The sequence below is a fragment of the Maniola jurtina genome, chromosome 13, assembly GCF_905333055.1.
Source record: "Maniola jurtina chromosome 13, ilManJurt1.1, whole genome shotgun sequence".
NCBI classification, from domain to species: domain Eukaryota; kingdom Metazoa; phylum Arthropoda; class Insecta; order Lepidoptera; family Nymphalidae; genus Maniola; species Maniola jurtina.
The window spans coordinates 2,766,038-2,792,613 of NC_060041.1; the positions used below are offsets into that span (position 1 = coordinate 2,766,038).

General features: G+C 36.4%; 1 protein-coding gene and 1 non-coding gene across 2 annotated transcripts; both read left to right on the forward strand.

Moving 5' to 3' along the window:
* Positions 1-21,057: 21,057 nt before the first annotated feature.
* On the forward strand, positions 21,058-21,130 carry Trnar-ucg. Its single transcript has one exon. It is a non-coding gene; the product is annotated as a tRNA-Arg (tRNA).
* A 1,395-nt stretch (positions 21,131-22,525) lies between these two features.
* Positions 22,526-25,808, forward strand: LOC123870949. Its single transcript, XM_045914465.1, has 3 exons — positions 22,526-22,668; positions 24,380-24,474; positions 25,290-25,808. Exons 1-3 carry the CDS (start codon positions 22,557-22,559, stop codon positions 25,476-25,478), a joined length of 396 nt encoding a protein of 131 aa, XP_045770421.1. The 5' UTR covers positions 22,526-22,556; the 3' UTR covers positions 25,479-25,808.
* Positions 25,809-26,576: the final 768 nt, after the last annotated feature.

The window sequence follows — 26,576 nt, forward strand, 5'->3', positions numbered from 1 at the left end:
AGGAGCGCGCCACCACACACGCTCCTCCGCCTTCCTCATCCATCCACTTTCCGCTATCTTCTAGCTCGTCAGTCCGGCAGGTTGGAGGTCTCTGCGCTTGCTGTCACGCGGTCTGGACTCTGGACTCCAAAATATGTTACATATCCAAGCTACAACCTGAAATTCCGGTAAAACCGATTCCAATCCGATGTGCGTTAAAAATAACCAAATTCCAGATCAAATAAAAGCGATAAAGAGTAATACCAAAGCTGGGTCTAAGATAGTAAGTGCCTATCCGTAGTCGTAGATTCTCTTTATAAGTTGATAAATTCCAACGAGAGCTTTAGAATCCACGCAGATGAAGTCCCGGGTAAAAGAATACAAAAGTTTTGAAATTGATTAGGATAGAGATGGTAAAATTTTGCGCTGCTCTCCAGAAATAATTTTCATTAATTATGAGTAATATTTGACACAAATGGATAAAAATTCTGTGTATTTTTTTTCGAATAGATCCTTTTAGCCATAATTTCTAAAATGGTCGTGATTTCATCACCCGTTTATATGAATCTTCGAGTAAGTAAAGGCAAGGCAATGTTTCAACATAATAAATGTTTTCTCAATATGTTTTATGTTTGCTAAGTTTGGCATTTTTAGAATTTCATTCGCTCGATTATGTAACCAACAGCTTAAAATAGAAAATGTAGAGTAAACAAATTCTAGAGTTTTCTAAAAATAATAGATATCGTTGCTGATTTACACATCTTTGCACTGCCACTGCAATAATACTTCTTTTAAATTATTCATCTTCAGTGAACGCAGCATTTTATGTAAGTAATAGGTACATTACTGTCTTAAGAGAAACGGCCTTAGTCAGTTCAAAATATACATACTTCCATACTAATATTATAAATGGGAAAGTGTGTCTGTCTGTCTGTCTGCTAGCTACTCGCGGCCCAACAGTTTGACCAATTTTGATGAAATTCGGTACGGAGTTAGCTTACATCCCAGGGAAGGACTGAGCTTTTTATCCCGGAATAGTAGAGTTCACACGGGATTTTTAAAAATATTAATCCACGCTGACGAAGTCGCGGGCATCATTTAGTATCTTTATATTGATTTCATGTAGGAAAGCATTAGTGATTAGTCCCATCGCCGCCGACAAGAAAGCGACTAGCTATCGAATATCGACTATTTTCATTCGATCATCGATCTACCTACTACCTAATACTGGTATGATTTTGTGTGAAAAATATGTAATATATGCTGATTTTTCAATCGTCAAATAACTTTTATCCGAGGAATAAATTTGAGCTTTTCACAGTTTTTAGGGTTTTGTATAGGAAATCTGAGTTTTTTTCTTTAGTTTCCTTAACAAAAAAAAAAAACAGTTATCAAAGAAAAAAATCTTGCTCAGCGACGCTCCAATTCTAAGAGTCCAAGATTGCCAAGAGGCGGTCAAATCTATCTTAACGAAATTAAACTAAACTACTAGAACTGCAAAAGTCTTGTCGAAAGCGAAATGCAAAGTTATTAAAAAGAGAAAATTACAAGGAAAAACCAGGAAATTCAGGAAATTGCTGACCTTTGCACCATCCAATTAATCTCGCAGCTTAAGTCACTTTTTTTATTTTTCTGAAAGTTAAATTATATTTTTTTTATGGACTTCGTCTGTGTGGTGTTAGCTGGCGCGCGTGCTCTGCCTTTTTGGAGTGTTTTTTTTTTTTTTTTTAAAACTGACTGGGAAGCGCTCTAAAGGGGTTCCGCGTGTGTGTCGGCGGGCGTCGGTACAGACGAAGTCCATACTTGTATAGTTTCCCTAACTTGTTACAAATAACTACAAACTTGACATTGGCTAATCTTTGTAAAGCCAGACGAGAGAGATTTTTTTTTTTTTTTTCTAAAAAGTACCCTTGACCTAACAAATCAACTAATCGCAGAATCAGCGGAAGATATCATACCATAAACGTGTTTGAAACCGTTTCAATGATTTCATCAATGTCTCACGTGTGCAAGCTAAGATTCAGTGCCTAGCAACTGGTCAGTCGATCTATTCTTCTCGATTACATACAAATAGATACTATCGAATCATCAATATCGATGCGCGTGTAACATAGTTTTTATCCGGACTTTTCAGTTTGTTTGATGGTTATAATGCTTAGTGGGCAGAAAATGGCACCTGTACTAGCCTAGGGTTTGCATCTCCAAAACTTGAAAAACAGGATTCAACCTTTTCACAACACATCCTTTTAACTGATTTTGACGTTTGGTATAAGTTTGAAAGGCTAGATAGAGGATATTTAGTTAAGGCCCGATTGGTCTAATTCTCATTAAGTCCAAGTCACCTTTTTGCTGCTAGTTCAAGTTAGGCGAATGGTCAAATTCGTACACGAAATACACATTTCTATAATTTATTAACTTACTTACTTGTTAAAATAAATCCAACTGTTTGATATTTAAAAAGGTTACAAATTAGGTACCTACTTTAAAATAAATCTCTTGAGTTTCGAGGAATTAAACTTTCAAAAACGTTGAATAAAATTCACATTGTTAGTAAACCTTCACATCTATAATCTAATGTAATGTCAGCCGCTGAGTTTGAGCAGGCTCACTATGAGCCTCATAGTGAACGTGAAGTCCGATTGTATATTTTTTTCGTTCACACTATGTTGACAATATACTGTTAGCTACAATATATCAAATCTACGTCTACGCATAACGTAGTAGTAGAGTATTGTCGATTTGGTGTGAATGAAAAGTTGAATATGTATGGAAAAGTAAACTGCGTAACACTCGCTCACCGTCGGTGGTTGACAATACGAGGTATGAACGTGTGCTAAATCTATTCAAGCTGTTACAAATGATTAATGAAGAACAGGTATGGACAGTTGACAACGGACTTATTTGAATCACATTACAGTTTAATTTACGTTACTTTAGAGTTTAGATGCTTGAGGTAATTGTAGAAGTTAAAGTTTAGTCGTTTCTTGGAGCTAAGCTTAGACAAATGACATTAGCATTAAAACAAGAAGTGTCCAGTAAAAGAAAAATGTTGGACACACTACATAATCAAGACGTAAAGTCAGCATATTACAGGCGCCCAGGCGCCTAACAGATTGAAATTTCATTGCGACATTTTACTCGTATATCATAATCTTGTTTTAGTTTCTAAGTATTTTTATTGATTAGTGTTAAAAATTATGAAACTGATATCAGTTATGTTACCTGATCTGGCTGCCTTTTTCTAATGAATTGTAGGTTTTGTTTTAGCTGATTCTCGACTTCGCACGGGAAGGCTGTCAGTACCTAGAGAAATCAGAATCTTTGATCGATATCAAATTCGATTAGACCTAATGGTCTAATCGGATTTAATCGGGTCCATTTCTCGAAACACGCTCGTAGGTGTCAAAAAATGCGTAAACTCCACGTCAATATCTACCTAGTACCTACTAGCGACCCGCCCCGGCTTCGCACGGGTGGACATTTACTTTTATTCTATGGAAAAGTGGTTATAATGGCTAAAATATAAATGTTTGGTTTATACTATCGCGGACTTTTTTGTAGGCATTATTGAGTTCTACAACTTTTCTATAGAAATCAACCATACATCTCTAACCATTAAGGCAGCGTTCGTGAGAATCGTTAACGTACGGCAGGTTTTTCGACGCCTTACTCCACAATTTTCACTACCACGAAAAATCCTATCTATTTTCCGGGATAAAATATAACCTATACGGATTCGGAAGAATCCCTCTAAGTAATGGTAAAAGAAATTTTGAAATCGGTCCAGTAGTTTTTGAGCCTATTCAATACAAACATACAAAAATACAAAAATACAAAGGTTTCCTCTTTATAATATCTATAATATAAAAATGAATCGCAAAATGTGTTGGTAAGCGCATAACTCAACAACGCCTGGACCAATTTGGCCAAATCTTTTTTTAAAATGTTCGTTGAAGTTCAAGGATGGTTTTTACGGCGAGAAAAATTAGAATTATTGCTGGAAAAACCCTAAAAATAGCCCTTTTCTTTTTCCCATACAAATGATTTCTAACTAAAACGTAGTCAATTTGAGCTTTATTGCTATGGTATAAAGTTCATATTAAATTACAAGCACTCACTGTTGTCTAAGCAATGTAGGTGTGTTCCTAACGTCAACGGTTCTGTTCAGGAGAATTTTTTAAAATACGTAGGCACAAAAACTGCCACATTACAAATCTTTTTGACAGGACGAAGTCTGTCGGGTCAGCTAGTTAAGTATAGATATGTAGGTAGTATGCGTCTATGTGTTACGTACAAGCGTATGAATTTGTCTTCAATTCTTATAATAGGCACTGTACTATTATGTATTCTGAGTAATATTATGTACAATTTGTATGAGTTTTGCAATTTTCGAATTTATAATTTCTAAATTGTCTCTGGTCTGGTCTGGTGGGAGGCTTCGGCCGTGGCTAGTTCTACTGGAAAAGCCGTGCCGCCAAGCGATTTAGCGTTCCGATGTTTCCGTGTATAGAAGTTGAGATACTCTATCGGGTTAAATAAAACATCCATACCCCTTCCAATTTAGGCCGATTCCATCTTAGACTGCATCCTCACTCACCACCAGATGAAATCGCAGTCAAAGGCTAACTTGTAGTCGATAAAATATAAAAAAGTGGTATTAGTTTTTGTTTCATAATGCACTTTGGACTCGATGGAGGGTTGGAACATTTTTCCGAATGTCGATAAATATAATAACTACAAAGAATGCATACAGCATAATTCAATGCTAACAAGGTCATGACCCATATCCGATATTATACAACGTAAGTACAATGATTTGTGGGCAATTGTAGCTTGATTTAGTATCGCATACATCTGACGGCTGACCTCCCCGATCGGAAGTTGGGATCAATTTCATATGCAAATATTATTGTAACCTTTCTTAAGCGCAATGCACACCGGCAAGGCACGATGCATCGGGCCTACGCTGCTGTCTTTATTGATTATGCGACTTAACAAATTAGTATTTTTAAATTTCAAAGTGAGATAACTATACCTAGTGGGGTATCATATTAAAGAACTTTACCTGTAAATTCTAAAATAAATTTTATTCATATTTATGCATAATAGTTTTTGATTTATCGTGCAAAATGTCGGAAAAATACTCGAGTACGGAACCCTCGGTGCGCGAGTCTGACTCGCACTTAGCCGGGTTTTTTATTTTAGCTGATAGCTACGTTGATTTACAGTGTTAACTAATTGTTAATTAATGGCTAAGCTACCAGGCTGTATCGTCACGGTAATATTATCTATCTCTTTTCTACCGATGGGAGTTGAACGAACGATCACCTGTTGCGTAACCAAAACACCGAGTACTAGGATACCATAAGCACTAAAGCGGTTTAACTCAACAGCCTTCGTTCACTAGAAAATTTACGATAGGGGTGGAACGCTCCAACTTTGAGCGGTTAACAACCTTTTCACCCCTATTTTATTCGTAGGTTACCTTGGTTACTCCACCTGCGATCTGACCCATGCATGATATCAGAAACATGTAGGAAATAGCAATATTATAAAAGTAATGAGTAGGTAATCCCTAACACTAAGAAGTAACAACAAAGTTATTTTATCTCGATCTTAGTCTGTGAAGTTTGATAAATCTTCGTAGAAAAGTTTTAAGACAAAACCTAGCCCTTTTCGGTTTCTATAGGTTAACTAACTGACTGAACAGTTCGATTTCAAATATTCTGAAAACTAAGCACATTCGAAAACAGTGACTCTCCTGTGTAAGTGTAGTATGTGGCGCTTTAAATGATGCACTTGGTATTTATTGTCTTCAACGAAATCACAGACAGATTTTTAGTAGCCCAATTAATTCAGAAAAAAATTACTTTGTGGCAATTTGGTATTGAAAACTAGATGATGCCCACGACTTCGTCCGCTGAATACATGTTAAAAAAATCCCGCGGGAACCGTGGGTTTTTACTACTTACTTTTGCTACTTTTATGCCGTGGGGAACGGCATAAAAGTAGCAAATGTTTTAATCCAAGGTATAAAACTATCTCAGATCTTTCAGCCAAATCTGACCAGTAATTTTTACGTGAAAGAATAACAAACATACACACACACACACAAACTTTCGCCTTGATAATATTAAAAGTGTGATAAGAATATTAAAAAAACAAGTTTTGAAACATATTAAGTAATAGTGAGTATCTTAGAAGCAAACGATTGAAATACTTTTTTGTTACGCTGTAGCACCGTTGTAGTACCACCACCTGTACGTAACCGTAACAAAGACTACCAGGAGATCAGAAACATTAAGAGCTCTATCACTTTAATTCAACCTCCAAGGAAGCCTCGAAACTCGAAAGTGTAAACGGTTTGATGAAAACTCATAATATTTCTATAATACAATATTACATAAGTATCTGTAATTTGTATCTATTACATGATGGAAGTAAAGAATAGCGTCCTAAACTGCGCTGTTGTTGACCATGAACACATTAAAGTATATCTATATACTTTGATACTTTTTTTATGGATTTAGTCACGCGAGCATTTAACTACATTCTAGAAAGATTTTATGTACTTACCTACCAACAACAAACAAACCTACAAAAAATAACAATGTAAAAGTAACATTAAACAAAAATTATTACCTTATTTCCTAGAATCGTGCTATACCTGAAAATGTTAATTTTTTATGTGCACAATAGCACAAAAATAAAATCTGAAATAAGTAGGTAAGTACATAAAGAAAACGTGTCATACTCATAACTCATTATTATCTTTTCGAGAAACAATTATTATATACATACATACTTACGTAATTAAAAGCACGATTACTAAGCCAAAAATCCCAAAAAAGTACAATTAAAAAAATCACATTTGAATGCAATACTGTTTTTTTTTTTTTTTCAAAATTATCGCCAGTGTCACTCAGGAATAAGGAATTGATCAGGATGGTGTAAGATTTCTAACGAAACTTTCATTTACATTCTGCTCCAGTATTTAGAGGTTTTGATGAAATAAAGAAACTCACACACACATACTTGAACCCGAAAACATTACTTTGTTTTGTCTAATGACCTTTTTTGGCTATTTCTAGATTTTATCGGAGCTGTAGGTATATAAGCACAAATTTTTTTTGTATGAAAGAATTTGTATAAAGCAACTTAATGAATTGAATATAAATTAATGTTAATAAATAGGTATTTGGTTTAAAATGATTAAAAAATTAATTAATATAACTTCGCATACGATAATAATTTAAAATTAAGCACTATAATTTATAATACATCGACAAAAAATAAAACAAAGAGCACAAAGGTTTTTAATACAAAAAACAACTCGAATAGAATATTTCAAATTAGCGTATTTCAGCCAAAAAGTGATAAAAAGTTCAATTCAAAGTTTAATTTTCTTTCATCTTTGACCTACGAGCACAATTTCAACGTCACTAATTTGTTAATTGACGTCAGCATTTAAGTTAGGTATAAACGTCATCTAAAGTGATCATTATAATAAAAACACCTTTGCTTTTATTATAACAGCTGATGGTATAAGGCCGGCCGCATACTACCTTTGTTATCGGAAATGATCGATCAGAAAACTTTCTGACGCACGCAGGAAAAACGTTCGCACACTAAGGTTGAAATCTATAGAGCGCACTTTAACTTTGCTTAGATTTAAGCTGAATTTAAAACGAAACAGATTTATGCCAGCCGTATAACGCTGTCTCGTTTTAACAGTGTCTTAAGTCTTAGCAAAGTTAAAGTGCGGTCTATAGATCTCAGCCAGGGCACTCCAGGGTGTACGGACGTTTCACGTTGCGGATCATTTTTGCGTTAGAATATTATTGTTTGTCTGTCTGTATGCCACCTTTTAAGGGCCATCCATCCGTTTAGCTGATTTGCACGTGTTACAAAGCAAGGTAGCTCGCATCCCGGAGACGGAAATAAGCTCATATTTATCCTGGAAAATCGTAGAGTTCCCACGGGACTTTTAAAAATACTTAAATATTCGCTGAGTCGTAGGCCTTTTTGAGCTTTGATTTTCCAGGACAAAAAGTAGCCTATGCCCATCACCGGGGTACAAGCTATCTCTGTACCAAACGCCAAAATCTTATAAACGGATGTACCATAAAAAGCTAGCAGACAGACAGACACAACTTTCACATTTCTTAAAATATTAGTATAGATTTGGGAAACAATGTAGATACATAGTTATGGGCATGGACTATGGACCGTACAGAATATGAATGAGTTCAAAATGTGTTTGTTTAGTAAATAAGGTTGAAATGTAACAAAGTAACAATTGTAATAAGTACATATAGACGCACATGTTACTTCCGATTACGACTTTGTATTTGATACTCTATGACAAGTGTAAATTAATTTATAATACCCCCGACAAGTGAAGGTTAAAGAAACTAGAAAAGAGCTGATAACTTTCAAACGGCTGAACCGATTTTCTTGGATCAAGCCACTTTTAAAACAAAAAAAAAACTAAATTAAAATCGGTTCATTAGTTTAGGAGCTACGATGCCACAGACAGATACACATATATACAGATACACAGATTCACAGATACACACGTCAAACTTATAACACCCCTCTTTTTGGGTCGGGGGTTAATAAGAGCGGTGACAGCCTAATGGTTAAGATGTCAGCCTCCTTTTCGGGAGGTTGCGGGTTCGATCCCGGGCATCAGAGTTTTGTGCGTTTTAAGCATTTAAATATCACTTGTTTTAACGACAAAGAAAAACATCGTGAAGAAACCTGCATACCTGAGAGTTCTTTATAATGTACTCAACAGTGTGAGTAGTCTATCAATGCGCCCTTGGCCAGCGTGGTAGACTAAGGCCTAAAACCCTTCTTATTCTAAGAGGAGACCCGTGCCTAGTAATGGCAATACCTATTCGAAAGGTCAGAGATCGTTGTACCGGACACTATAGCTGACCTTGTCACTCCCGTTTACGACTTTGTATTCGACGATTGATACTCGATCGATATTGGTAATTCGAAAGTAGAAATTAGAATTTTTATTTGGACTGAATAAATAATGAAACAATAATAATTAATTGTTAACGTAAGTGGAACAAAAATACATTTTATTATTCACTAGAATCTAGATGATGCCCGCGACTTCGTCCGCGTGGATTTAGGTTTTTTTGAAAATCCCGTAGGAACTCTGCTTGTCCGGGATAAAAATTAGCCCATGTCCATCCCCGGGATGTAAGCTAACTTCATACCAATATTTTATCAAAATCGGTTAAGCTGTTGTGTTGGTGTTAAGCTGTAAATCGGTGAAAAGCTAGCAGACAGACAGACACACTTTCACATATTTTATAATATTAAGTAAGGATCATTCCATCCAGGAGGATGGATTTGAACCGGGGACCACGCAGATACGCTTCTGGGCCGGTGAGCTAAGGCTTGTAAAGTATCAGTTTGAAGGAATTTCTAAAGCTTTCAGAAAAATAACATTATTAGTTACGTTTTCTTACGTCAAGGATCAATATTTACGGATTGATATTAATGATGTGTGATGACGCTTCGTAATCAGGACCGTTATTTGCAAAAAATTAATCGTTATTGTGGGATGTGCGGGTGGCTGACTCATCGTTCATTATTACGTAAGTAAAGTTATAATATTATTACGAGAACTCAGCCTCGGCGTTGGTCTACGGTTAGCATGTTCGACTGCAGATGACGAGGTCCTGGGTTCGACTTTCGGGTTGGGTGGGATGTACTTATTGGGTTTATGTGGGTTAATTCTCAGTACTTACTAGCCTGGAATTTGGTGGTGTGTCACCCCGTGCCTTGGAAAACACGTAAATCCATCGGTTTTGCGCTTGTCTCTTTCCGGTCGTGTCAGATTTCCGTCCCATCGAGCTACGACAGTAAGGGGATAGAGAGTGTACACTTGTGCATAACATGCCTCGCGCGGTTCTAAATTAAATTCTCTATTAAGTTCTATCTCTCTGGAGATCGGCCGCTTTGGTCGGATGGACATTATTATGACGAAAAGGTACGTATTACGTATTACCTACGGGAAAAATCTAGGGAAAAAAGTTGAAAATGTAATAATAACTTGGGTTCTATTTGTTATACGTAAAATATAAGGCATCGCAAATATATACCTACGCAAAAAAATAAATAAAAAAAAAATACATATGCTTAAAATAAACACGTCTACGCATCTTTGTTGGATTATTCATCCTTAATTACCTTGAAATAACTAACATACTTACTTAAAGGTAGGTTATATTATAGTAAGAAATTAGCTAGCGATAAGCGAACTTCAAAAGAATGCTCTTAAAAACACACTAAGGTGCGTCCACCTATGATCACCTGTCGTAGGTGCATTGTCGATGACCTTAACAGGCATACCGAAGAAAATACACGTTACACGTGGTTTAGTTATTAGTTTTGTTTTCGCAATATCGTGATTGCGGACTGGAAGGGTGTGAAATGATTTCATAATTACGTATTTTTGTTTTGTTATCTGTTTTTTTTTATTATTTCACCAACAACTTCCATACAAATAAGACAAAAAAAAATTACAAAATAACTTCAGTATGGTTGTCAATTACAGGTGTATACTTTATAATAAAACTAATCTAACACTAACCTAAAGAACAAATTCTTAATATATGTATATTTGAAACAATGGAAAGTACATTTACAGTTAAACTCTGTTGCTTGTTATACTTCAGAAAGTTCAATGTTACTAGTCCGATCCGTCCAGTAATTTGTCTTGTGCATTGATAGAGCAGTCAGTCAACCACCTTTTCCTTTCATATTATATTTAGACTAGCTGACGCCCGCGACTTCGTCCGCGTGGATTTAGGTTTTTCGATATCCCGGGGGAACTCTGGTTTTCCGGGATAAAAAGTAGCCAGTGTGCTAATTCAGGATATTATCTATCTCCATTCCGAATTTCATCCAAATCCGTCCAGTGGTTTTTGCGTGAAGGAGTAACAAACACACACACACACACACACACACACACACACATACACACAAACTTTCACCTTTATAATATTAGTGTGATCTCCATTCCGAATTTCAGCCAAATCCGTCCAGTGGTTTTTTCGTGAAGGAGTAACAAACATACACACACACAATTTCACCTTTATAATATTAGTGTGATGATCGAAATCACGAACTTGGGCTACATTTTAGTAGGTACCAACAGTTTTGTGTCTTAGTCCATTTTGTTTAGAAGTCAATTTAGATTTCTGTTCAGTGACCAAAATTAAAAAATTGGGCATTTTAGCACACTGTGCTAAAACGGGTTGCATGGTTAACCTTAGAGTTCAGACCTTAGACTGAAATTGAGAAATTGAATTGAATTGAATTGAAATTGAGGAGCTGGCGAACAAAACGCTGTACCTACTTAGTAATTGTTCTTATAAATCGTCTTTTTTGGCCTATTACAAAGAAGACTCCCATTGGAAGTCGAAGCGAGTTCTTTGTAATGGTTTTATTTTTTTCACCAGCTCCTCAATTTATCTCGTCTAAAGTCTGAAGGTTACCACAGACACACGGGAAAGTTCAAAGGATACGCAATACAAACACGCAATGTTTTCAAATACTTCACGAGTTGATTCAATGGAGGTTATTTTAATACTATTGTTTGAGTTCGCCGGAATTCGCTTGTACGAGTATAATGCTTAAGTATACTACAAAAACTCATTATGCCATAACACATTTACAAGTATGCATCTCATGCCGGATATGCATCTGTCATCTATTGCCGTCAATATGGTCCTCAGTTTTTTCATATTTTTATTTTTATTCAGAAACAATTTAATTTTTATTTAGATACACAAGTTAGCCCTGCAATCTCACCTGGTGGTAAGTGATGATACAGTCTAAGATGGCAGCGGGCTAACCTGGAAGGAGTATGGCGGTTTTTATCAAACCCATACTTTGATTTTACACGGCATCGTAACGGAACGCTTGGCGGCACGACTTTGCCGGTAGGGTGGTGACTAGCCACGGCCAAAACCTCCCACCAAACAAAAAGTGTGTGTTATCACAGTGCGCGTTGCCAGTGATGGTATACGGATCCGAGCCATGGTTGCTAGCTATGAGCCTCATAAGAAAGCACTCTCACTCACTCACTCACTCTCACTCACTCACTCACTCACTCACTCACTCACTCACTCTCACTCACTAAAAGTAGGTATGCTCCTGAAAAAAGCTTATAATACAATCGAAGATTATGTAAATGACAAAAAAGCTTGGATTTGACTCGCTCCAGCAATACACGGGGCTGCAATTTTTTTTTTTTTTTTTTAATTAAATTGCTTGTAATTGTACAGTAGGGCGTATTATTTGTAAATTAAATACTTGAAAAGAGCAACCGCCGAGTTTCTTGCTGGTTCTTCTCGGTAGGAACGGCATTCGGAACCAGTGGTAGATTATTTTGACGATTCAAAAGCACTTGTAAAAGTTTAATTGAGTAAAAATATTTTGAATTTTGATTTTTTTTTGAATGCAGTGGGTATGAGCAACGAGCACGGGTAAAAAGTAGAACTTTTATAATAACCCGCTTCAAAACTGGCCATGACACACAATTGCTTGTCGGCCATGGAATTACTCTTAACTGCAGTAGTTTTCCCGGAGTTTCGTCGTAACGACCCAGCGCGTCCCTGATGGGAAATGAATGGAAACTTTCTTACCTATGATGTTACGAGGCAATTTGATAAGTCAATATTTTACTCACTCGGTTGTATTATGACACCGTATACTTTAACGGTCCATTTGCAACACTATGGAACTTTTGGAGGCTACTTATTTTAATACTACAAATACAATAACTTCACAGAGTCTCAATAGTGCAGTCAAATTAATGCATGTCATATAAACTGCATGCAAATCTACATAAAATCATTTATGAAATAATGATTATATCACTGCATTTATAATTAACATTCAAAATATTTGTACGCCGCTACGGCTAATGTGTTTGAACCATCGATGTATTGAACTATGTAATAATTACCAACATCTTGTAACACACATTATGCAAATAAAGGATTATTATTATTATTATATAGTGGACTGAAATTCGAAAGATTGGCAGTTCAAATCCCACCCGTTGCACTATTGTCGTACACACTCCTTTTTTTTGTGGGGAAATCCTCATGGATACCACCGCACCCTCGCGCGCGGAGACACGGAGGTTATGTCAGACTCTTACTGACTATGACCCTACGGTTTTCCATGCAGCGTCCGCTGGCTGGGCTACGGGGCCAACCAAACACGTTCGCGCAACCCAACCAGCAGCGCCTGCTAAGGACCCTACTCAGGGGACCAACATAGACCCTACAACATAGACCCTACACTCCTAGCACAAGCTTTCACTTGGTTGGAGAGGAAAGAGGAATTTTAATTATACCTATTTAACTAACATGGCTAATATTCTTTTTTTTAATTCATGTTTCAATAATATTTTATTCCTCATGAAAGTCAATTGTTATCTTAATTTTCGAAATTGCTCTCTATAATTCTGAACGTCCGTCTTTCTTGAGCTTCCGTAGTCCATACCTACTGGACCCTGGAGACTATACCTAATATTTTAAAAATGGAATGCATAATTCGGTGAAACAGAATATCTCCCGAATTATCCACACAAATTTTTAAAAATCGAATGCATTATTCGGTTTGGTATAAGCTCGTCCTCGGATATGACTTTTGTTGACTTAGCATTCGTCCGACCTCGTCCCGCGCTTCGGGGGCTCGACCCAAGATGCATTCGGAGCTTGGAACTAGTGTGTTTTCTTTACAAACAATCTGTAACCTTACTAAACCTTTCTGAAAATAGTACGGTAGTAATTACATTAGCCCTGACCCGTTTTAACAATGGAATTTTCTAAGAGTCAGATTGAGCCAGTTTGAAGGAACTTTGCTAAATAGGTTACCAAAAAGTTTGGAAAGTAGTTAGGTACCTATTTAAGTTGTGTAGTTACTAAATGTGTATCTTCATCATCATCACAACCCATCCCTTACCCATAGTGGAAGATTACTTTTAAAAATTGATTTGAATTGTCAAAAATAATATAAAATTATTAATTTATCTGATGAAGGTTGTTTGATATAATCGATATTTGAAGTACGTGTTGAGCTAAATCTATATCTATACTAATAAATAAAATTGAAGTGACTATCTGTTTGAACGGGCTAATCTTCGGTATGGCTGAACCTATTTTGACGAGACTTTCACAGACAAGTAGAGGATTAACCAAGGAGTAACATAGGCTACTTTTTTAGCCGACTTTAAAAATGGAGGAGTTGTGTTTTTCTACCTATGCACTTATATCTCCGAGATTTCTGAACCGATTAGTGTAATTTTTTTTTAATCGATAGAGGTACTTTCGACATTGTTCCATAAAAAATTTGGATTCTAACTCCTCAATCCTGATTCTGCAGGGGATCTGTCCAACCCACGCGGGCGAAGCTGCGGGCATCATCTAGTTATATCTACTTAAATTCACCTTGTGAAATCACCACGAACCAATTGAAAGGCATGTAAGTATAAGTACTTTGTTTTTAGTCCATACTTACTTAGAATATCATAAATATGCGAAGTGCCTGTCTGTCTGCTAGCTTTTCACGGTCCATCTGCTTAACCGATCTTGACGGGTGCAGAGATAGCTTGCATCCCGAAGAAGGATCTAATGCTACTTTTTTCCCGGAAAATCAAAGAGTTCGGACGGGTTTCTAAAAAAATCTAAATCCACGTGAACAAAGTCGCGGGCATCGTTAAGTTTGCCATAAATAAGCAATACAGAATCCTTCGTATTTAGATCTATGTTAAATTAATGAAGAATACACTCCTCCCACATTACCTAATAAAGGATTTCTCCAACATCAATGGAGGAATGAGTGCTCAGAGTTCTCATAATATACCTAATATAGGCCATCGAACGCTTACGAGTACGAATTATTAAAAAAAAAATATTTTAAAAAAATCACAATTATTCTTTACAGGAAACTTGGTGGGCGGCCGGAGGGTATTTGACACCCCCTTTGGCCTTAGAGCGAAAAGCAGATATTTTTTCCAAATGTAGACATAAAAAAATAACAAGGCTAGTGTTTCAGATCCAATAAAATATGATATTCTACTGAACGCTTTCACAAACAACTTGGCACGTGTAAAGTCACTGAAACTAATCTAAAGATCAAAGTGGATGTAGACACGTGAGAGTCTTGGATTCACTTGTTTCTTGCCTATAGCTTCACGTGTATCTTGACCTTGTGTGTTTGAGATATTTCAATTATTAGATTGGCTTGGAGGCAGAACTATAGATAGCATAGCGAAATATCGAGAATATTTATTTTTATTTAAGCCCAAGATCTCACAGTATGATATAAAGAAACAAAATTCTTAATTATAACGAAATTTCTTGCTCATTATGGTCTTGGACTGTATAAAAATTAAAATGATGTGATGTTGTGTAAAGCGGTAGTTATTGGGCTAGAATTCATTATTAAAAGATACTTTAAAAAAAATTATTAAATATTTCTATTGCTGCTATTACAACAAATACAAAAAAAACCGCCATGAAAATTAAAAAGTGTTATTTCTTGTACGGATGATACGGAATTCTTCCTGACTCTTGTCCGCACTTGAACGATTTTTTAAAATTTTATTGCGATCCATAACCATCAATCGATAGTATTTAAGGTCGTATTTTTTAGATTTTTAGAAAAATCTAAAACACCACAGGCACAGATATTAGTTTCAAGAATATGGCTGCAAAATTTCATGGACTTTGGTTGCTTAATATTCAAATGAAATTGGGGCTACGATTGTATGGAGTAAGTGACGGAGAGAGCCCTGTTAAGAGATAAATTGAAGTTAGCATTACATGGAAAATGATATCCATTCCGAATTTTCGGCAAAAAGCTCTGACACAGTCATTCATCATTCGTGTAACATTTTTGCCGAAGACGATAACTTTTCGTAGGCGACCTGAATTATCTTTGTAAAAGCACTTAACCTTGCATTGAAATGTGGGGTAGCGTAGTTCCAATATTGATCTCTATTAACTAGAGATGGGCATTATTGCTTGTTTGAAATAATTTTTAATTTGGTGAAATTATTATTTTTCTTCACAATGATTTCACAGATAATTTTTCACGGAAAGTGAGTTTTCAAATTTCGTACTAGTCGTCTGCTACATAAATGCTAGGAATTAAGATTAAGATTGTAAAAACAAGTGTAAATTAAAAATTTATAACACCCCCGACGATCCAAAGTATTTGAGTTTTCCAAAACATCATTTTTAAATAAATAATTATGTATTTAGGCAACGTCCATCTTGACAGCTTGACATTTGTCAATTGACATAATATTATGAACCTAACGGTTATCTAACCTTCTTTTCTACAAGAAAACTAGAAAAGAGCTGATAACTCTTAAACGGCTGAACCAATTTTTTTAGATTATAGCTAAGAACACTCTCGATCAAGCCACCTTTCAAACAAAAAAAACTAAATTAAAATCGGTTCATTCGTTTAGGCGCTACGATGCCACAGACAGATACACAGATACACAGACACACAGATACACAGATACACACGTCAAACTTATAACACCCCTCTTTTTGGGTCGGGGGTTAAAAATAATTTGTATGCTGTTGATTACGAGCAAATAAATAAAAAAAAAAAAAAAATATGATGCCTTAAGGAGTAGCAATGATATTTCACAGATGGTTTTACACGGAAAGTGAAAAGTGAATAAGTGCGAAAATTTGCTTTCTGTAAAACGTAGCAAGCGAATGTTTGCTATATTAACTAGATATTTTTGCCTGCCCAATACGCAGTGATGCGAGTGTTCTCGCCCGTGCGCTCTTTAGCGTCTGATGTCGGATCGGTGATCATACGTGCGCGAAATTAAAACAATAAAGTGGGATCAAATATAATTATTTACAAACTTTGTGAGACACTGAGATTTTGCTTCGTAATGCTACTAATATTATAACGCGAAAGTTTGTATGTATGTACATTATGTATGGATGTTTGATACTCTTGTATGGTTATTATTCATATGGGATTTAAAAAAATTCATATCTACGGGAACGAATTCGCGGGCAACAGTTAATTATTAATTTTTTTTAAGAAAGGTAACAAGACGTGTTATAGGTACAATGAAAATGATTTTCACCTGATTTTTCACATGGTACGGTCTGTGAAATAGTCTATCTCTATTACTAAACCTCTCTATCCTCTGAAATCATCCATCATACTTCAAACTTGTTATACTTTTATCCCAAACATTTTTTGCAGGCGTCCCATATTGTAGATTTTCTTTGTTCTAGGGGCACTTATCCCTTCATTGAAATGTGGGGCAAGCAGTCCAAATATTGGCCTTCATTAACCCGTCCTGACCCAAATGTTGGGGTCATTAGGCAGTTTAATACAAACGATCGTTCACCCTATTTACTGCTTTGTTTGTAGTTAAAAGGGTCAAGTACTTTTACTGTGTTTGTTTAGTTTCAATTTCTCTTCTTGACGTTTTCACTTTGAAAATGCGTAAATTCAATCTCAACCAGAGGCCAAGAGACGCAAACTTATTATGAAAATATAAGAAATCATTTCATATTGTGCCTTTTGATGTAGAAATCATGGGTTCATGGGTCGAGGATGCTAGATTTGTTTGTCATGTATGGCTATTCGACGAGGTAAAGCAGTAGCCTTCGGGGCACCTTGCCTCATTACAGTAGTTTAGATGTTATTTTTTATTTGTAATTTTAAATAACTATGTATTTACTTGTTTAAAAAAATTGCGTTTAGTTTATCTATAAATAGCTTCCGATCACTTGCGATGTAAAATTTTATTATCTTATCTAATGTCTAGGTACATAATATTATTTTAATGTTCCAAAGTTTCTTAATTTTTGTTGGTATTCTTTTTTCTCTAGGTATTCGAAACCAGGAACCTTTATTGTCTCTGGTCGCTTACAGTTCACGATGTGGCTCGATTCCTTTCCGCAACAAAGCCGAACAAACCGTTACCGTGACGACTACGGAACGGAATTACATAACAATACACTAGGGAATAAGATGTTATGAGGAGTTACACTGGGAACTAGGGAACGATCTGTACAGGAAGAGGACATGCCACTGAAATATAGACCTTACCACAACGAGTAAAAGATTGGAAGGATTTACTTCTACGAGGGTGCATTCAGTGATCTCTATTTAATGAGTACATCCTATAATTGCAAATGTTTATTCGAAAATAAAACGTAGTGTTAGGATTTAAGATTCAAAATAGCTCCATATAGGAAGTGACCGGTACAATAATGCACTCTCGTTTATTATTGTACTATAGATGCTTTAGTTTATGGGTGCCTGGTATTTCTAGGGAGGGTGACGGGATGCCGAAGGAGGATAGAATCCGCACAAGTACATTCCAACATGCGAGTTACCATACTACTGAAAATTTATCTCGAGCTATACGAGAAAAACTGCAAACTATCACGAAATAGATTCATGATTCAGCATTGTTTTTAACCCCCGACCCAAAAAGAGGGGTGTTATTAGTTTGACGTGTGTATCTTTGTATCTGTCTATGGCATCGTAGCTCCTAAACGAATGGACCAATTTTAATTTAGTCTTTTTTGTTTGCAAGGTGGCTTGATCTAGAGCGTTCTTAGCTATAATCGAAGAAAATCGGTTCAGCCGTTTGAAAGTTTCTTTTTTCTAGTGGTCTTATAGAGGTTTTTGGGTCGGGGGGTTTTTTTTTAATTTTAAGTTATTAATCATTTAACTATATTAGGGGAGCCTAAGAGGCTAAGTAAGAATTTACTCGAGCGTCGTATTGGATTGTGAAGATTAGATGCTAAAAATAAAAAAAGGTTATAAGGTGTATGCTTTCATTGTAGGCGAGTGTGAGAACAGGTTTTCATAAACCCTGACTACGATTTGAACTACACCATGATATTATGGTGTTTAATAACTTGAATTATGTAGAGATCCTACCTATAAAACTTTCAGATATTCTTACTAAAAGTGAAAAAAAATTAAAAGTGAAAATTTCGGTTATACTTACTTTGTTTGTTGGAAAGCTTAAGTAAGTATACCACCTACTGTTTTATATGTAGTTAGAATAAATAAATAAATGTCTGAAACACGAAGTGTCTGGGTGGTCGTTATTAGGACACTAGGACAAAACAGATTACATAAACGCATTATCTAACTGCTTATGTAAATATCTACTGTATCCATGCTGTTATCAAATCCATAGTTAAACAATTCATAGATAGTCCGTTCCAATTTAATTTACCTATTCAATATTATTTTACTATTCACACTATAAAGGAAAAGGAAAAGATGACTGACAGACTGATCTGTCAACACACAGCTCATACCATGGACGGATCGAATTGGCACACTAAGGCCTCATTCGCACGAGAGCTTTTTTAACGTCCGTTAAAAAACGTTCAAATAGAACAAATGCGTCCCCAAGTATATGTTCACACGTCAACGCTTTTTTAACGCGCACTTTGTATTTTCAGCTGCCAAAACGCCGGGTTTTAACGCAACGCTTTTTTGACGCTCGTGCGAATTAGGGCTTAGGGCTAAGGGGCTAAAATAGGGGTTTGATATTTGTCCAAAAACGGGCTTTCAATGATCTAGGCTACACGGGATTTTTCAAAACCTAATTCCACGCGGGCGAAGTTTCGAGCAAAAGCTAGATTAGAATAATAATAAAGTAACAATTCAAATGTAATATGTATTTTGTTTATCATATGATCATGGATAGGAAACTGTTTTGAACATCAATAATTTTCCTCTTTCCTCTTCAACTAATTGTACTTGTATCGTGTACAATTGAACACAGATTTGAACTGTAGTTCAAATCTGTTATTATGTTTCTATGACAAGCGATTGGAATTAGGACAGTGCGAGTTTTTGGAATATAAATCGGACCCTTTTATTCTATTTACTAGATAGCTATGTAGATATTAGTTAGATACTCTATTTTAATTGCATTAAAGATAACTGGTAAACCTTCGGAAACTCTACTGGACTTTTATAACTTAAAAAAAATCGCTTATTCATAACATGAACAGTAGACAGTTTAGACTTTAGAGAGTCACAGTATAACCCGCTTTTCTCTGACTCTCGTTATAAGGAGGTTTTTTAAAAGGACTTTTCCTTTGGGAACATCACTAGGCTCACATATTAAGCAAGTAGGTAAGAGGTATTCTGACGGCACAAAGGACCTGTGTCTAGGTAGGTGTAGTTTGCGAAGTCTTATTTGAAGCGATGAATATAACGTATAAAGTGGTACCAAGGCTATAACGTTTTTTATTTTTTTTTATTTTTTATTGTATGCATTGACATGTATTGTCTGAAATAAAATATTTTTATTTTATTTATTTTATTTCATTTAACTCCTGACCCAAAAAGAGGGGTGAAATGTTTGACGTGTGTATCTGTGTATCTGTCTGTGGCATCGCAGGTCCTAAACGGATGAACCGATTTTAATTAAGTTTTTTTGTTTGAAAGGTGGCTTGATCGAGAGTGTTCTAAGCTATAATTGAAAAAAATCGGTTCAGCCGTTTGAAAGTTATCAGCTCTTTTCTAGTTTTCCTATAGAGATTTTTGTGTCGGGGGTTTTAAAATTTTGAGTTATACCTACGCGTTTAACTATTTCATTTTATTTTTTTAATTATTTTAGGGAATTAGGGATGACATTAATCCCAATTTAACCTAGGTGCAAATTTATTGTTTAATAGTATTTCAATTCAATATTAGTAATTAATGTTATTTTAATTATGTTGTAGTTTTAGATTCTTGTAAGTTGTCAGAGAAAAAGTTTTCATGCTGACGGAAAATTGTATTGAGGTGCACAGAACTGGGAATTTCCCTACCAATAAAATACAAATTAATGCCTATCAAGATATGAGTGTATCTTAGTCAAACCATGTATTGTAAATTGTACATTCCCTATCACAACGTTACATTGCCTCGAAGGTTATGGGTTGAATAACCTCTGACGTAATCTATGACGTCTAGACAAGGCCTGCGTGGCATTGCATGACCTATTTCACAATATTTTGCAGAGACCGTGTGGCCTAATGGATAAGGCGTCGGACTTCGGATCCGAAGATTGCAGGTTCGAGTCCTGTCACGGTCGAAACCAAAATACACTTTTTATGATATTTTTTATTTTACATCAAATTTTTTCGCTATACTTAATTATTATGAATAAAGAAACAGATAATAGGGGTCTAGCAAAAATTGAATTAATTTATTTTTCAAGTTTTTTACTAATTTATTAAAAAAAAAAATATCGACGAAAAATTAAGGACGGTTTTGATACGATAAAACGTAGTGGCGCATAATTACTTTCTCTTAGCAAAAGAAAATTGTTCCGATTTATAATTAATTACCTGTTATTATTAACATAATATATATCCATCTGGCTATAAAGTCGTTGGTCTATGTAAATAATAGAAAATTTATCAAACGAGTCGCAAGGAGCCACTGGCAAGACAGTGACGTGTCAAGAGGCCCATTTTAGTACGCGACAGGTTGGAATGGCAATCGGAGAAGGAACGTTCCGCAGTGGGCGAGTGCGGGTTCGCGGGGCGTTCCCCGATTGCCAAGTCATCCTGTCGCGGACTATAGGTATAGGACATCTATATATGACGATGATGATAATGATAACAAACAGAGAGGTCCTGACTCACTGACTGACTCATTATTATCATCAATCCAAACCCGTAGATCTAGAAAACTGAAATGCACAAAGGTTCCCTTCCTAACGTAGACATGAAATTAGGCCAGATTTATCGAAATTTTCACGAAAAAAAATATATATATAAATTAGCCATGCTAATGATGACTATTATTCCCCTTTCCCCTCCAATTAAGCGTAAAGTTTGTGCCAGTAGTGGGTACGACAATAGTGCAACGGGTAGGGTTTGAACCGCCGACCTTTCGGAATTCAGTCCACTCCTGAACCGTTGAGCTATCGAGGCTCAACGTGGAGGCTCAATATGGAATAAAGAGGTTTATTTTTCCTTATGAATGAAGCGAGAATTTATATCTATACTCTATTCATGGAAAGACGTTAGTATAGGACTCTCTCTCTCTTTTATGTAATCCCATACAAATGACAAAGAGAAAAATCTCTGTGGGTATTAACCATTTCAACTTTATTCCTTCAATATTTAGTTTTTATACAGAACAAACAGCATCTAATTTGCCGAGAACCATTTCCGATAGTGAAATATGCAATATCAATGAAAATGTACCTACTAATATAATGCAATTACGCTATGAAAATTGTGTTATGCATTTGCATATGCAAACATGCAAATGATATATTTCAATGTCCAGTCATGAAATAGTAGGTAAACTTTGAGAAACAGTGTAAGTAAATATCTTGGTAACTATCATCTAATTTGTGAATAATCGATTTGTTTTACACTACAGTTTAAAACAAATCGATTATTCACAATTTTAATTAGGTATTAAATGTACGTATATAAATACAGTGTTTACGGAGATTAATTTATAGATTATTAAGAGTACTTGTTCCTAGAGGTAACAAAACAATGAAGAATAAAATACTGTGTGTATATTTTATTTTCTTTATTGGTATTTCACAATGTGACGAAGGTGTGCGCTCGCGTAGTTCTAGTGGAACTATGGACACCTTTGAGTTTGGTAAGTCGTTGGCTTGACTTTTTATCCGGCTGTGGCGAAGCTTAAAATGAGGGTTAATGTTGACCTTTATATATGTACTTCCGTTCCTATGTCCGCTCATAACTACTCAACGGCTCAACCGATTTTGATAAATGATACGTCGCGTCATTAGATTCGTCTTGATAGTGCGAATATCACTGGGTAGGATAAAAAAACCTACAAAAGATGGCTGAAAAAGATGCAGCGCAAACCACTGTCGGGTTTTTTCAAAACTTTTTCAATTAAGTACCTACTTGTTTCGCTTTTACTGTAGAAAACACAATACTTACTTAGTGTTTCCTGGGCTTAATCCGTTTATTCACCCTTAAACAGTGGCTCTAGGACAAATGGTCAGAAATGTGTGTCCACCGCGGACCAAAAATTAATAAGTAAGTATACAAATTCACCATCCGGGATGCACAGATGGTCACACGTTTTCGTCTATGCAGTATGCACTCCTAACCCCTCGGGTAGCTGTTTTAGGGTGTATAAACGGAATAAGCTGTTATCTCTATCCTCGGTATATTCAGTTTCATCATCATCTTCATCAGCCTGTGGACTTCCACTGTTGCCTATGTGCTTTCCCTAAAGGGCTGAAAGGACTGAGCCTTCCTCATCTAGTCACTTCCCGCCAGCCGCTTTATATCGTCAGTCAATCGTGGTGGAGGGCGTCCCACACTAGTCTCCACTCAAGGACTCACCGGCTCCAACGGCCATCGCCTCTACGACAGGCATGGCCTGCCCACTAGCTTGCTGATAGTTTGGCTATGTCAGTGTATCTACCCTAAAACAGCCAATGAGGAATTGAATAGTAGAAAATATATATGGCCGTTTATCCACCCCGGATTAAAAAATAATATCTGTATACAAATTCGCCGTCGGGAGGGGAAAGATAGTCACACGCGTCGTGTTCGAGTATACACTCTAGTCCCTGTGTGTAGAGTGGCTGTATTAGGGTTGATAAACGGAATAAGCCGCTACGTCAACTAAACTGTCCACAAGTGTAAATTATTATTATAACACCCCCGACAAGTGAAGGTTACAGTAACTAGAAAAGAGCTGATAACTTTCAAACGGCTGAACCGATTTTCCTAGATTATAGCTACAAACACTCTCGATCAAGCCACCTTTCAAACAAAAAAAAACTAAATTAAAATCGGTTCATTAGTTTAGGAGCTACGATGCCGCAGACAGATACACACGTCAAACTTATAACACCCCTCTTTTTGAGTCGGGGGTTAAAAATATAAATAAATGCTATAATGTACTTAGGGCCGATTTCACCAACGTAAAATAAGTCTTATCTGGGAGTAAATATTTTGATACTAGCCGATGCTCGCGACTTCGCCCGCGTGGATTTAGGTTTTTCGAAATCCCGTCGGAACTCATTGATTTTCCGGGGTAAAAAGTAGCCTATGTGCTAATCCATAATATCATCCATCTATCTCCATTCCAATTCCACCAAATCCGTCCAGTAGTTTTTGCGTAAAGGAGTAACAAACATACACACACACACACACACACACATACATACACACACACACACATACACACAAACTTTCGCCTTTATAATATTAGTGTGATATTTTGGCATGTTTTCGATACAAAAACTGCTATCACGCCCAATTTATTCTTCGGTTCAACGTCACTCGATGTTGGTGAAATTGGCATTTAATAGTATTTCTTCGTGCAGGTGGAGATCCTATAAAAAGGCAAAGTGGTGAAGTGACGTTTACTAAGTCTGGGACAATTGGAGCCTTAGAGAAGAATGTGAGAATACCGATAGTGGTAAGTTTTCTGTTCGTAAATTAGCAAACTATAGACTTTATTTAGGAAAGCCTACTAGAAGGACAAATACTATCTGTTATTACGTAATTAGGCTACAGTTACAAATATTAAGAATCATGAAATACACAAAAAAAAGGTTTTCACGGTTCCGTACCTCAAAAGGAAAAACGGATTGATTCTAGATCAATGGGACGTACCCACAGAAATCCAAATAAATACAGTACCCTATGGGTTTTCTTGACAAACACGACGGACGGACGGACGGACGGACGGACAGATAGACAGACAGACAAATAGACAGACACACAGACAGGCAACAAAGTGATCCTTTAAAAGTTCCGTTGGTCCTTTTGAGGTACGGAACCCAAAAAAGTTAGAATAGAATAGAATAGATTTTTATTCAACTAAACTTTTACAAGTGCTTTTTAATCGTCAAATAATTTACCACTGGTTCGGAATGCCGTTCCTACCGACACCCGAGAAGAACCAGCAAAGAAACTCGGCCGTTAGAAGTGCGTGCCCGGGATCAAACCTATAACCTCTCAAGTAGGAGGCGAACGTTTTAACCTGTAGTACACCCTAGTATGACAGAAATCCTTGTACACCTACAATACCCAGCAGGAAATATTGCACATCATCGAACTTTAGAAAGAGAATTTGGCTTCGTAGAGCGTCGTCTCTGTTACTCATACCTATGTGACGTTTCGTCGGTTTAAACGACAGAGACAACGCTCTACGGGACCGTCTCTTTCCTAAAGTTCGATGTACAATATTTCGTGTCGGGTATCGTACTTATGCATCTATTTTATTTCCAGATACCCGAATGCACTGATCTGACTTACGTCCGCGTCGACGTGGACAACCCTATTGGCCCTCCCTACGTGACAATGGATTATGATTTGAATACCGTAGTCATCAAGTACCGACCTTTACAATACAGTCTATCAAGTTATGTCATCACAGCTAAGTCTAAGCTTAGTCCACTATGTACATTCGGAGTATAAATTATCATTTTTAAAAGCCATATTATGAGATCTTATGCTCAAGTCTTAAAAAAGTTATTTTATTTTTGGTCAGCATTTAGTTTATGAGGGCGAAACCGTGAAAATACGTTCCGAAGTAGTCATAGAACTATTTGTATGGTAGCTTACGCTAGCTCCGACTTCCGTCATCCGAGTTCTCTCCGCCATCCGTGAGAATATGTGCCTCAGATTCAAATCGGACGTACTTATGACGTAGATATGTCAAAGATGTCCACTGATTAGCTTACATTTGGATGAGAGATCAGATTTATTAGTGCGTAAGCAATATCCGAGTTCGGTACGAGTTTTTAACCGACTTCAAAAAAGGAGGAGGTTCTCAATTCGTCGGAATCTTTTTTTTTCATATATCCGTATTTTCACGGACTCGGATCGGATAAGTGCGTAGCCGCTCTGACTCTACCATCAAACTTAATACGGACATCAACAATTTAGCCATAAATGTTTATACATGTAGTAATGTACACGTGTCATATAGATGAACTGCAAACTGACTGCAAAATTGCAGTTGGGATGCATTTTTATTGTAGTTGACAATTGACACAACAGCATCGCAACTGCCGACCGGTTGCCTTGCCGCATGCAGTCGGCGCGGCGCGCGTGCAGTTAGAGTGAATTACGAGTATGTAGATTGAGGGAACTATCGGTTTGATCATGACTATGTCAAATATTGGGCAATGGTGACGTGAAATCGAAGAAAAATAGGGCTACTTTACGGCTACCTGTGTCAAGTGCATTAAAACATTTAACACCTGCCAGTGACGTGAACTTTGGTGCAGTAGTATTACGGGCATACAATTTGAACTGCACTGTCAGTAGTTGAAAGTGATTCTTACCGTTTAACTTCTTCTGTAGTAGGTACAGAACCCTCAGTGCTCGAGTTTGGACTTGCACTTGGCCGCTTTTTTCCTAAATAATACGCTATTCTGGGTGACAGCTTTAAATATTTCGTAGCTACAATACAATTACATATATGTGTTTTATTATATTATTATGACGATTGTGATTTTATATATTATACGAGTTCCTGCTTAATTATTCTCCAACACTCCATTTTATGGG

Coding starts and splice junctions, on each gene's coding strand:
- LOC123870949 (XM_045914465.1), top strand. CDS start 22,557: ATGAAGAATAAAATACTGTGTGTATATTTTATTTTCTTTATTGGTATT. Junction 22,669..24,379: donor TATGGACACCTTTGAGTTTG/GTAAGTCGTTGG, acceptor TTCTTCGTGCAG/GTGGAGATCCTATAAAAAGG. Junction 24,475..25,289: donor ATGTGAGAATACCGATAGTG/GTAAGTTTTCTG, acceptor TTTTATTTCCAG/ATACCCGAATGCACTGATCT.